General features: G+C 49.7%; 1 protein-coding gene across 1 annotated transcript; it reads right to left on the reverse strand.

Moving 5' to 3' along the window:
* Positions 1 to 387: 387 nt before the first annotated feature.
* On the reverse strand, positions 388 to 3,860 carry LOC120697627 (NADP-dependent malic enzyme, chloroplastic-like). The gene is made up of 9 exons (XM_039980908.1): positions 3,584 to 3,860; positions 2,757 to 3,104; positions 2,482 to 2,653; positions 2,289 to 2,384; positions 2,115 to 2,186; positions 1,924 to 2,007; positions 1,706 to 1,804; positions 1,548 to 1,595; positions 388 to 1,443 (listed from the first exon to the last, which is right to left on the reverse strand). The coding sequence occupies exons 1-9, from the start codon at positions 3,688 to 3,690 to the stop codon at positions 739 to 741; spliced, it is 1,731 nt and encodes a 576-aa protein (XP_039836842.1). The 5' UTR covers positions 3,691 to 3,860; the 3' UTR covers positions 388 to 738.
* Between the last annotated feature and the right edge of the window lie 9,490 nt (positions 3,861 to 13,350).

Here is a 13,350-nt window from a genome sequence, read left to right on the forward strand (position 1 = left end):
ATTTTCAGTGGCTAGAGAAAAACTAAAACTCACGAAACAGATTAAACTAAACAATACGTTGCTCAAGTACTTGGCGGTCTATATATAATTGTCAAAAGATAGTTTTCTTTGTGCATTGTATGCAAGAACTAATTTAGACAGTTTGAAGCCCACAAATAAAACCATTTCGTTAGGGGTTGGGCCGTTGGACCGACAAATCAGCGGCCCAGAGAATGCCAATGAGACTACCAGGTGTGAGAATTTTGTTAGATTTCGTAAATAACATTTCTATTTTTTTTAGAAACATTTAGATTCGCAAAAGGGGCAGATGTGCATCGAAATATCATATGGATTTTAAGATAATTTTGTAAAGAAACCGACGCAGATCTCAATTAGGCGAAACTGAGCCAACTTTGGCACCAATCAAATCAAATGTATCTCTCTAGCATTACACTGGTTTCATAAGTAGAAGTAGTATAAAGACTCCACAAATTTGTCAGAAGAATGAACGAAAAACACACCCGTGCTGTGATTGACCACTACATAATAAAGTATAAAAAATGACTGTCGACCTGTAATGGTGTGGTATGCCGTATACGATACACAAAAGTACAGTACTACAAAACAACGTTTAAACTCCTCTAGCAGCAGCAACAAGCTCCAGCTGAACAAATTTATTCACCGACTCACTCACGACGACCCTGCAGCAGCAAAAATGGTGCCCCTCCTTTCCTCCTCGGCCGCCGGCAGCAATGGTGCTTACCGGTAGTTGCGGTAGGTTGGGGTGTACATGCAGCTCTGGGCGTACTTGACGAGGTCGTCGGGGCGCGGCAGGCGGCTGGCGAGGCCGAGCTCGTAGGCCTTGGCGGCCACCTTGGCGGCGATGCGCGCCGAGATGGTGCGGATGTTGGTGAAGGGCGGGAAGATGAGCCCCTTGGCGAAGTGCTCGTCGGTCACCTGCTCCGCCAGCGCCTCCGACGCGGCCAGCAGCATGTCGTCGTGGACGCGGATGGCGCCGGAGATGACGACGCCGAGGCCGAACCCCGGGAAGATGTAGGCGTTGTTGGACTGGCCGGGGACGTGCACCTTGCCGTCGTGCTCGACGGGGTCGAAGGGGCTGCCGCTGGCGAACACGGCGCGGCCCTGGGACCAGCTGTAGGCCTGCTCGGCCGTGCACTCCGAGTGCGACGTCGGGTTGGACAGCGCGAAGATGACGGGCTTGGCGTTGAAGGACGCCATGGCCTCCACCACCTCCTTGGTGAAGGTGCGCCCCACGCCGGAGGTGCCGATCAGCACCGTCGGCTTGATGGACTCCACGGCCTCCAGCAGGGTCTTGAGGGGCTCGTGCGCGTGCGCCCACGGCTGCTTGAAGTGCTGCAGCGACTCCTTGCGCGACTCCACGATCAGGCCCTTGGAGTCCACCAGCCAGATCTTCTTGCGGCAGTCGTCGATCGGAGTATCCGTCTGCACGTTTCGGCAAGACAATCGGCACATCAGGTTCAGGAATTTGTTTTGTTTTGTTGGGAGTACACCATGGATCAATGGACATAGGGAGTAGTTATTCTTACATGTTTTGACATCTCAAGAGCAATGAGATCAGCAATGCCAGTTCCTGCCTGCAAGTAGACAAACATCGAAATTGAACGAATCAGCGCGTGGTCCAGAAATTGAGCAAGATAAGATTGACTGATGTCTGATGGATCAAAGCATATAGTTGACGACTGACCTCGCCGGCGCCGAGGAAGAGGTAGGTGTGGTCTGCAAGGGTGCCACCGACAACCTTGAGCGCCGCCAAGAGACCTGCGAGGACCACGGACGCTGTTCCCTGCAATGAATCCCATTGTTTTTGTTCAGCACACTTGAAACAGCGGAGAACAGAACAGGGCAGGCACCCCTGTTCTGAACTTGGCGTGCATTACTAGTAACAAAGCTCCATAATCCTACCTGGATATCGTCGTTGAAGACGAGATGGCTCTTGCTGTACTTGGCAAGCAAGTCAAAAGCATTGTGGTTGGCAAAGTCTTCGAACTGTCAAAAGGAACGTACATTTCAGATTGAACAAGACTTGGCACTTAGAGAAAGGCCACAAAGAAAAATCATGCATATACTACTATCACTAGTCCACTATGGCTGACCTGGGTGAGGACTTTCTCGCCGTAGTTTTGCTTGACGGCGGTCATGAACTCTTCAAGAAGCTCATGGTATTCCTGTGAATCACAAAAAACAAACAATCACATCTCAATTCAGATCAGAGACCAACCAATTCACCAATGTTCAGAACTACGTATGAGGTGCAGACAGCGACGAACCTGGCCGGTGGCACGTTTTTGGCGGAGGCCAATGTAGAACTCGTCGTTCAGCAAGGTCTCGTTGTTGGTGCCAACATCAATTGTGATCGGCAGGCACTGCAGCACAACCATTTTCCCATCAGCAAAATAATTCGTGGATCATGATTAGATTTTTCTTAATGGCTACAGATGAACACCGTTAGCAAGGGCTTACAGCAGATGGGCGAACACCTCCGAGGGCGGTGTAGAGTGACAGCTTGCCGACGGGGATCCCCATCCCCTGGCAGCCCAGGTCCCCGAGCCCCAGGATGCGCTCGCCGTCGGTGACGACGATGACCTGGATGCTCCTCTCCGGCCAGTTCTTGAGCACCTCAAGGATCTTGCCCCTGAACAATATAATGAGAGGCACATGCATCCTCCCCGTCAGACAAGAATAAAATCAACGCAACGACGGAGCAGCAGAGAAGATCGAGCCGGCGGCTGGCTTACTTGTCCTTGAGGCTGATGTAGAGCCCCTGGGGGCGCCTGTAGATGCTGCCGTACTTCTGGCAGGCCTCGCCGACGGTGGGCGTGTAGACGACGGGGAGCAGCTCCTCGACGTTGTCGATGAGGAGCTTGTAGAAGAGGCGCTCGTTGCGCTCCTGCAGGTCCATCATGGCGATGTAGCGGTGCAGGGGCACCTCGTACTGGCGCAGGTTGTGCATGATCTTCTTCTCCTGGAGCTCCTGCGACGCCAGCGCGGGGGGCAGCAGGCCGCGCAGGTAGTGCGCGTCGCGCTCCGCCTCCGAGAAGGCCAGGCCCTTGTTGTGCCGCGGGTCGCGCAGCAGGGTGTAGCCGCTGGAAGGGAGGGAGGGAAAGAGGGAGGAACAAGAAGTAGGGTTCGTCAGATCGCTCTGCTTCAGCTTTGTCACATGGAATGGAATTGAAGGACAGTATTTGATGATGGACAGATGATTTGTTTGTTAATTGTCTGAAAAATCTCGTCGCCTTTTTCTCTCTTTTTTTTTACAAGATGAATGAATGCTGCAGTGTTGTCGATCAAGAAATTCCATGAATGTGCTGTAACGAAACATGAAGGGAAAAAGGCAAAGTTTGGTGACGATTGGAAAGAGAGAGAGGGAGAGAGAAATGAAGGGCAGCTTTAGGCGCGTTGCGTAACGTAGGGTCCCCGAAAAGGGAAGAATGTTTCGGTAACGGCAGCCGGATGGCGGAATCCTTCATGGCGACTTGGCGAGCGAGTACGATCTCGAGGAACATGAGATTATGGCATGGCGTAAAACAAGACGAATTCGAAATCTCAGGCGGGGACGGCGGACCTGGCGACGGAGAATGCCCAGGGCGTGATGAGCTGCTCCTCGGTGGCGCGGTCCTCGCCGTACGCGTCCTCGACGCCGCCGCCGGCCGTCTCCATCCCCGACGACATGGCTAGTCTCGACGGTCTCTCTCGGGTAGCAGCAGCGACGCGGTGGATCCTCCTGGTCGGTGTGGCTAGCTACCTCTGGTGCTTCGTCGTCGTTCGGATGCGGAGGGAGGAGGCCCGGCGGTGGCGCGGATTTATAGGGCGCCGGGCGCGGCAGGGGGGCGGGGTGGGCCTGGAAAGTAGGCTCGGGCGACCCGCCACCGCCAGGGGGGCGTGTGAAAGGGAGGAAAGGTCGGGAGTCGGTGGCGGAGAGGGCACGCGGAATAGTAAGCGCGCCCGCGACGATCTCCACCCAAGCCCAAGGATCGGAAACCCATGGGTAGGTGGTGGTGGTGGCGGCGGCAAGAGTCTTGGCGGTCGTGGGCGGGCGGCGGTTTCCAACTTTCCATTTCCATGGCGGGCGCTTTACCGTGTGTTTGGTTGCGGGGTGAATGGATTGGGTTGGATCCAACCCGAATTTTGGGGACGGAGCCAACCCCTTCATTGTTTGGTTGCACTTCTGATTTTGGGGACGGAGTGAACCCATTTCATGTTTGGTTGAAAGAATTAGGAATACGGGTTGGATGGCATGATAACACCGTTAATGAGGGTCCCACTTGCCACCAATGGACCCCACCTGTCAATCTCTCACTTTTTTATTTTTTTTTTCTTTCACTTTTTTTGTTCTTCTTCCTCAGCCCGACGGGGGGGGGGGGCACAGCTCGTCGGCCCCCCGCCGCGCCCGGCCCCCTGCCCCCGGCCGGCCCCCCTCCGCGCCCCGTGCCACCTCCTCCTCCGGCTGCCGCGCCCGCACGCCCCCACTGCCGCGCCATACATGCCGCGCCGCCCGCCGCCGCCCTAGCCGGCCGGATCCGAGCGCGCCGGCGCCCTAGCTGGCCGGATCCGCGCGTGCCGCTGCCGCCGCCGGCAGATCCGCACGGGGTGAGGCCGCCGCCGCCTCTGCGGGCGGATCCGCGCGGGGTGAGGCCGCCGCCGCCTCTGCGGGCGCCGCCGTCGCGCTCGGCCGCTGCGGGAGGCGAGGCGGGCGGCGCGGGACACCGTGGCGGGCGTCGTGGGGCGGCGCGATGGTAGGCGAGGTCGGCGGCGTGCGGCGCGACTGGAGGCGGCGGTCGACGCGGCAGGAGGCGGGGGGCGGCGCGGCAGGAGGCGGGGGGCGGCGCGGCAGGAGGCGATGGGCGCTGACGGAGTGGACGGAGCGAGCGACGGACGGGAGCGGGTTCGCTCCGTCCGCCAGTTTTTGAGGGATGGGGAGAACCCGCATCTAGAGAGAATATTCTCTTTTGGAGCCAACCCAACCCAACCCTCTTCCATCCAAACAACTGTGGGGACGAGTCCGCTCCGACCCGGCTCGTCCCACTCTCCAACCAAACAGACGGTTAATTTTTCTCCCGCACCTGGTGCGCGACTCGCCGGCCACCGCCGCGCATGTCGCAGCTGAATCGTCTCCCCGTGGCCACGCACAGTAGCTGCGTGCGTGCCCCCCCCCCCCCCCTCTTCACATGGATGCATGCGCGTGCACGGAAGAAAGGTCAGGTCAGGTCAGGGGGAGCCTTGGTACTGTACGTCTGTACGCACGTGCCCTCATCAACTCTGTTTATACCGCGAGATGACCGGGTCGTGTCTGTACCTTCTTCGACTTGTACAGTATTATCATTGGATCGGTTCGTGTGGAAACGTACTGTATACATCCGAGAAAGAAAGAAAAAAAGGAAGAAAAAAAAAGAAGCCGCGGTGCGGCAGCAGTTGTGTGGGACGTGTCTGTTGAGTTCCGACAGAACCAGTCCAACCTTTTGACCATCAGACCATACCCTGTTAAAGTTAATCAAACGGCCCGGCCATGGTTACCCTAGTCAAACCCACGACGTTTCTCAGCAGGGTACGTGCTCGCTGAGCTCGCATTTCTCGGCCACCTAACATTCGGGAACCGCTGTGCTGGCACCTGTAACGGTGCATGGTCTTTTTTTTTTGGAAATAAACGGTGCAATGGTGCATGGTCATTGGTCAACGAGATTCTGGGCACGACTCCTCTCTCTCTCTTTTTTTTGCCTTTTTTACCCCTGCTGACTTGTCCTTGTGTCCGAAGGCAGGCACGCGGGTCGCCAGATGGAACGGGCGTACCACACAGGTTGGCCGAAGGCCGATCGAGTACTGTACTAGTAGTAGTATTGCCGAACGAGAAAAGAAAGAAATATTAGAAAGGAAAAGCTAGCAGAAGAATTAATTGGAAAGAGTTTTAGAAAGGGAAAGTTGGGGAGACGAGCCCAGCCCCTGCGCCACCTACCAAAGCGCGTCCGGCCTGGCCTTCCCGGGGCATCTCGCGCAGCGGCGGGTTGCCACACCACTGTAGGGTCAGGTGTAAAAGGGTTTTGATCGCTTGGTCACTGCGTGTGTCCTGGCCGCCGGAGGCTCAAGCCGAGCCCGTCCAGAGCAGAGCCTGCGCCGCCGTGGAATGGAAGGCCAGGCGGCTTCCTTCCTCCTCCCTATCGTGGACCGAACGACGTTGTGCCACCGTACGTGGACCGCGCAGGAGGAGAAATTAAACGTCGTCGTTGCGTGCGGCGGCCCTGCCCCTGCCTGCCTTCCTGGCGCGGCGGGTCGCCACCACCAGCCCACCCAACACGTACGGGCTTCCGTTCCACAACGGCAGGCAGGTCGCCGGTCAGGTGGGAACGAAACGAAACGGCTACGGACTGCCAGAGATGCTGCTGCGGATCGATCTGCTGCCGGGTGAAAGCGAGCTCCTCGATCGCTCACAGCCAGACGAAAGGCACGGGAATGACCAGCGCTGCTTGTGGTTGTGGAGCAACAATTAATTGCCCACACGGCTCGCTTAATTACTTATTGTACCGAAGACTGAGGAGGAGCCTGCACATGTATCGGCTTGCGATTTTGAGATCGCTTCCTCCGCTGCATATATGCGTGCGCACCACCAGATAAATCATATCGCTGCACCACCCTTGGCGACGATCAGCAGGCTGCCGCGGTTGCCGAACCAATCTCGTCGTTGTAACACCCGAGTGTTAAACTTGGATTTAACTAGCTAACTAGTGATTCAATTCTCTCGGTTACAAGTCGAGTCACAAATCGACTCAAAACTCGATTTCAAATTCTAGAGCCAGAGGAACCCGGATACTCCGGGTTTGAACCCGGAAATTCCGGATTTACCTGGATACTCCGGATATTCTTCCGGATAGTCCGGACCTGAAGTTTTATATCACGTGCCTTGGTCCTTTTTACTGTTTCCAAACGTTAAAACATCAGCCACTCTCTTTTCCTCACTCTCCCACGAGCTCTCCCTCTCCTCTTAGCCCTAACTTCCAAATCTTCCATTTCAAATCCATCTCAAGGCCAAGGGAGCCTCAAATCATCGTGAAAGACTCGCTTCCCTATGTGTTCCACCTTGGGGTGGCTTTGTTTTCAAGTTATTCCGGCAAGAAAGGTGAGCTCAAGGTACTAAAAGTTAGGGCTAGCCGATTTGGTGGTTTTGGGAGGTTTTGAGTTATTTCTTTTGGGTGAATCATCTCTATATGAGTCACTCTACTAGAGTCTAGAAGGGTTTTGATTTTTGTGGGTCAGTTTTGCCAAAATTAGAAATTCAGTTTTGGGGGCGAAAACTGTGAGAAACCCGAATACTCCGGGTATTAACCCGGATACTCCGGGTAATCCGGAGATTCCTGATAGGAATCGGATATTCCGGGTTATATTAGGATTGCTAAGTGTAAATTGTGCAAACTAGTAGTGTTTATACTCGGTACTTGTTAAGTTGTTGTTGTATATCATATTTGCATTCTCATGTCATATGCATCTCGTGTAGATGCGCTAGATGTACGATGCGCGAACGTGAAGCACATGATGTTGGAGCCGAACCACAAGACGGTGTTCGGTGGACATCTCCAGAAGATGGAAGGACCCTAAGGGGCAACCGAAGACCCGGCCCAAGGTCGGAATGGCTCAAGGCCTTGATAGCATTAACACTGACTTAGTGTTACCCTCAGGCAAGCCCCGGTGCACATCCTACTATTTTAAATTATGTCACCTATATATGTCTCTAATATTTGTGCATTAGGTTTAGGAATTATTTGAAACCTTAGTTGCATGATCCGTAGGTTTTTCTGGGCCTTATACTAGTATGAATAGGTCGTTAGCACTGCTATGTTTAATAGGGCTCGATAGAAGCCGAGTGATAATTCTGTCACTCGCGAGATATATGATGTCTTTATATTACAGTATATGAGTTATTATATTCAAGATGGAAGGTATGGGATGGGAGACCGGATGGGAGAAGGTGTAGCCCCATCTGTGTTGATTAAGGACCGTTCCGTTGTCAGCTGTGCTGATCGGGGATTGAACTGTACTAACCGCATGCTGGGAGTAGGAGCTAGTCGAAACCGGTAAGCTGAGTACTGCTTTGCTTCGAAAGTACAGGAACCCGCACCCAACTCCTAGGGTGAGTCGAGTGGCCGCTGAGAAAGGGGTCGCATATGTTTACTTTTGATGGTCTCACGTAGGGCTCGGCTGACTATATGTCGTTGGGCTGGTTCCTGTAGTTCAAGGTGGGGAGGGGAAAGATTGGTGCGTGGGGTCTGACGGGGTTTTTGCGTGCAGTGTTGGTTAGGTCCACCTTGCAAAGTTAAATCGGATCGATTCGCCGTGTCTCGCGGTTATGAGAGCCTTGATCTCTTGGTCACATCGTAGAAAGGAAATGGAATAAGAATGAGATGAGATGCAATGAGGGCTGATATTATTTAATTAATAGTTTGCTCACCTTGCTTGTTGTAGCTTTGCAAATTCTAGATGGTTAGTAAATTTATTGATATAATTGGAAGCTAAAATTGGGAAAATAAAGACTCACTTCTAGTGTTTTTTTTGCAAAATCAACCACCAGCCAAAAAGCCTTGCATGTCTAGATATGTGGGCTAAGTTATACCCACTGGTCGGGTAAGTCTTGTTGAGTATTAGTTGCTCGGGGTTTGCTATTTACCCTATTTCAGGTATAGGAGCTAACTAGATTTCACATCGGTGGGCTCGATGTGGTGTCTTGTCTTCACGTCTCGGTAGTCCTCGACTTATTTAGTTTGTTTTATTTATTCTCTAGTAAAAATGCTCTGCAAGTTAGATTCTTCTCTGCTGCTATCTTTTCTTTTGTCAAGTTTAAATTTAAAGCATTTTTTGTAAAAGTCTTGATATTATTTACTAATTTTTGTAAGTCTTTATCATGTTGGTATCTTTTGTGCTCACCTTCATGCGAGACTTCTGGTGTGTTTCGATCGGCCTGTGAGTTGGAAACAGTCTGTCAAGTTACACTTAATTAAGCTAATGCGCCAAAGGATGACGGTTACGCTTAATTAAGCGTTTTAACTCGGCGGGTCTGTCACAGCTGGTATCAGAGCTGAAATGCACCAGGGGGGTACCAACATTATTATTTTGGTGTTTTCAAAACTAAAAATGAGTTTTGACAAAAATACGTCTCCTTGCGCTTAAGGGATTAGAAGAGATTAGATCATAAGCCCTATATAGTGTAGGTTATTTCAGGTGGCAATGTGTATAGTATAAACTAACTTCTAACCATTCATTAGTTGTGTATATATATGTATTGAGATTCTTTTGCAGGTACACTAACCTCGCTTACGTAGGGAAGTTCATAGTAGACTGCTAGTGTATATAGTGAGAGTACGTATTGTGCCACCGTAAGAACCTCCGTATATTGCCATAGTTTGAGTGGCAAAAAAATTTTCTTTGTGAGGACGTATTGGTCATGCATACATCATGACATCTCATCGGATTTTCGTGTTTTGTTCTATTTAGCCTTTTTGTGTAAACCTTTTTCCACCCGGTGCACGTCTCGCAAGTTCCTAGATCTTGCGCTGATAGTTTGTGGCACAATTCTCACCACCAAGGTCATTTTCTTTCAAAAACCGAGCACTTAGAAAGTTCTAGTAACTTGTAGTCCGGGTGGTAGTAAAGTTTGAGAGTTTTTCGGGGAGTAAGATTTGGGGTTTCGTTAATACTTTTGAGCCCGGTTTCCTAAAAATTCAGAGTGCACAATAGTTACTGAAGTTAACAATTTGATATGTTTAAGTTTGAAATCTGTTCGAATATCGGGAACCCGGAGATTTCAGATCAATGTCCGGATAATCCGAGTATTGAGCCCGGACATTCCGGACTGAAACTCGGAGTCTCTGGAGCTTGCAGAGACACCATCAAAAGATTATTTTGGAGTGGTGTTTGAGGTTCTCCTAGAATTGAATAAATTCTCTTGAGCAATAACTTCAAATAAAAAAAATCTGCAGTTTAGTTTCGTCTCGAGGACCTTCGTTCCATATCCGAAAAATACTTGTTTCTGGCTATTCTTGATGGGTAAAAGCATTCCAAGGTTTTTCTAGTATCGATATCCATTTATTCATGTCGCCTTGATTTCTATATCCAAAATGGGTCCGTTGCATTCTTGCAAATAAATGAAATGCAAAGTTACGGATCTAGTAGTATGGTGGGTGTTTCTTAATCCCGACAATAGACTCTTCCAAACATTGCCCAAGATTAAAATAAGGATGTTATCATTGTTTTAGATGAAATCTATGGCGATTTTTTTCTTTACCTTTTTCCACCATAATCAGCTAACCTTATCATATCTGTGGTTCTATGACCATTCCATTTTGTCTAAATATTAATGTTTTCTATTATTAATCAATGTTAATTTTAATTCGTATATCCTCATCTCTAGTCCATTCGTTCCGATGCCCAACGATAATCCACTCCAGCAATCCTTGACGACTAAAGACATCCTATTGTTCTTCTAACATTGATATTTGTTATTCTTAATTGTTTTGATTCCTACCTTTATTATGCATCTTCTTGCATTCTTGCTCGAATCAATGTGAATAAATTAAAATTTTGATCACCTGCATTATAGTCATCTTGCATGAGTAGGGGTGCAACATTGTTGCATGGCATAATTATATAGTGCTTAGTTGTGGGTTGACATGGTGAAACCTGAGCGGCAGGTTAACCAATGTTATGTATCCCGTATGACCACATAGAACTCGTAATGTTTTAAAAATCTGAAAAACCTCTCTCTGAATTTGTGCTACTTGGGTTGCTCTCTATGATTTTCATACATAGTGGTGATTGTCCCTCGAACTATTGTGCCGCGACGGGACCTAGGGCCTCGCGTGTGCGGCCGCCACGCGATTGTGCCACCGGGTGCGCGCTGGTGCTTAAGTACGTGTGGATATGAACTGCTACGGCTATCTTTTTGTACAACCCATAAAATATTTTTCTCTACTTCGTCCGTTTTTAAGGGGGTAGGCCGTATAGGAATAACAACGTACGTTGGTAGCATTAGGTTCAAGTTTCTGGAAATCACCGGCCACTAACCTGTATGTTAACATATGCATCTTGCATCATGCAATTAAATTAACAAACAATATTGAACAAGAATGTTCTTGAGCAGAAACTTGCCTTGATGTCCTTTCTATATTGATTCTGCAACTCCTTGAAACTCACTTCGTATAATCATGATTCCAGCTTCCAACCAAAGATGGAAGTAAATTCTTTCAAGGACATCTTTGATGTAATCTTTTCTAATCAATATCCGTTGAGAGTCTCTTCGTGTATTCCACTTCAACGACTTGATGTGTTCCAGTGTTCTCTTCCCTGTTTGGTCTGATGCAGGTGACTTGGAGTGTTTTCTTCTTCCAAATATTTCCTTGGTTTCTTTTAAAAATGTCCAACTTTATGAGTCTGATACAATTCCTAGAGGTCAATACTCGACCCTTGCTTTCCTTTTAAATCTCGGGACGAGATTTTTTTAAGGGGGTAGGATTGTAACACCCGAGTGTTAAACTTGGGTTTAACTAGCTAACTAGTGATCCAATTCTCTCGGTTACAAGTCGAGTCACAAATCGACTCAAAACTTGATTTCAAATTCTAGAGCCAGAGGAACCCGGATACTCCGGGTTTGAATCCGGAAATTCCGGATTTACCTGGATACTCCGGATATTCTTCCGGATAGTCCGGACCTGAAGTTTTATATCACGTGCCTTGGTCCTTTTTTCTATTTCCAAACGTTAAAACATCAGCCACTCTCTTTTCCTCACTCCCCCACGAGCTCTCCCTCTCCTCTTAGCACTAACTTCCAAATCTTCCATTCCAAATCCATCTCAAGGCCAAGGGAGCCTCAAATCATCGTGAAAGACTTGCTTCCCTATGTGTTCCACCTTGGGGTGGCTTTGTTTTCAAGTTATTCGGTCAAGAAAGGTGAGCTCAAGGTACTAAAAGTTAGGGCTAGCCGATTTGGTGGTTTTGGGAGGTTTTGAGTGATTTCTTTTGGGTGAATTATCTCCATATGAGTCACTCTACTAGGGTCTAGAAGGGTTTTGTTTTTTGTGGGTCGGTTTTGCCAAAATCAGAAATTCAGTTTTGGGGGCGAAAACTGTGAGAAACCCGGATACTACGGGTAATCCGGAGATTCCGGATAGGAATCCGGATATTCTGGGTTACATTAGGATTGTTAAGTGTAAATTGTACAAACTAGTAGTGTTTATACTCGGTACTTGTTAAGTTTTGTTGTATATCATATTTGCATTCTCATGTCATATGCATCTCGTGTAGATGCGCTAGATGTACGATGCGTGAATGTGAAGCACGCGATGTTGGAGCCGAACCACAAGATGGTGTTCGGTGGACATCTCCAGAAGATGGAAGGACCCTAAGGAGCAACCGAAGACCCGGCCCAAGGTCGGAAGGGCTCAAGGCCTTGATAGCATTAACACTGACTTAATGTTATCCTCAGGCAAGCCCCGGTGCACATCCTACTATTTTAAATTATGTCACCTATATATGTCTCTAATATTTGTGCATTATGTTTAGGAATTGTTTGAAACCTTAGTTGCATGATTCCTAGGTTTTCCTGGGCCTTATACTAGTATGAATAGGTCGTTAGCACTGCTATGCTTAATAGGGCTCGATAGAAACCGAGTGATAATTCTGTCACTCGCGAGATATAGGATGTCTTTATATTATAGTATACGAGTTATTATATTCAACATGGAAGGTATGGGATGGGAGACCGGATGGGGGAAGGTGTAGCCCCATCTGTGTTGATTAAGGACCATTCCGTTGTCGGATGTACTGATCGGGAATTGAATTGTACTAACCGCATGCCGTGTGACATCTCGAAAATCTATCAAAAATAAATCACTCGCTAAAATATTCCTTTAAAATTATTTTCGTCGTTGAGCTCAAAACCTCATAAAACCTGAACCCTAACTCCCGAAATCTTTTCCCCTGTCCCGACACCCGGATCCAGTCTCCATTCCGTCCCTCCGTTCCCCACGATCCGCGCACGCCACTTCCCGCCAAAGCCGCAGCACGCGGCCGCGACCGCCGCGCGTGCCCGACCGGCGTCGTGGTCGCCGCCGAAAGGTTCGCCGCAAATCTCTCTTTCCCGCTCTCCCTCCTTTTCTTTTTTTTTCTTTTCTTTTCCTTTTTTTTCCATTTTCTTTTTCCTTCTCCATTTTCTTCTCTCCTCCTCCCTTCATCTCCTCTCTCCTCCCCTGAGCACTGCTCAGCCTGCGCCGCCCCTCCTCCACGCTCGCCTCGGCCGCCTGCCCCGCACGCCCACGCCCCCGGCCCACCCCTGCACGCGCGCCCCACCCCGGCCGG

The sequence above is a fragment of the Panicum virgatum genome, chromosome 3K (assembly GCF_016808335.1).
Source record: "Panicum virgatum strain AP13 chromosome 3K, P.virgatum_v5, whole genome shotgun sequence".
Taxonomy (NCBI): Eukaryota; Viridiplantae; Streptophyta; class Magnoliopsida; order Poales; family Poaceae; genus Panicum; species Panicum virgatum.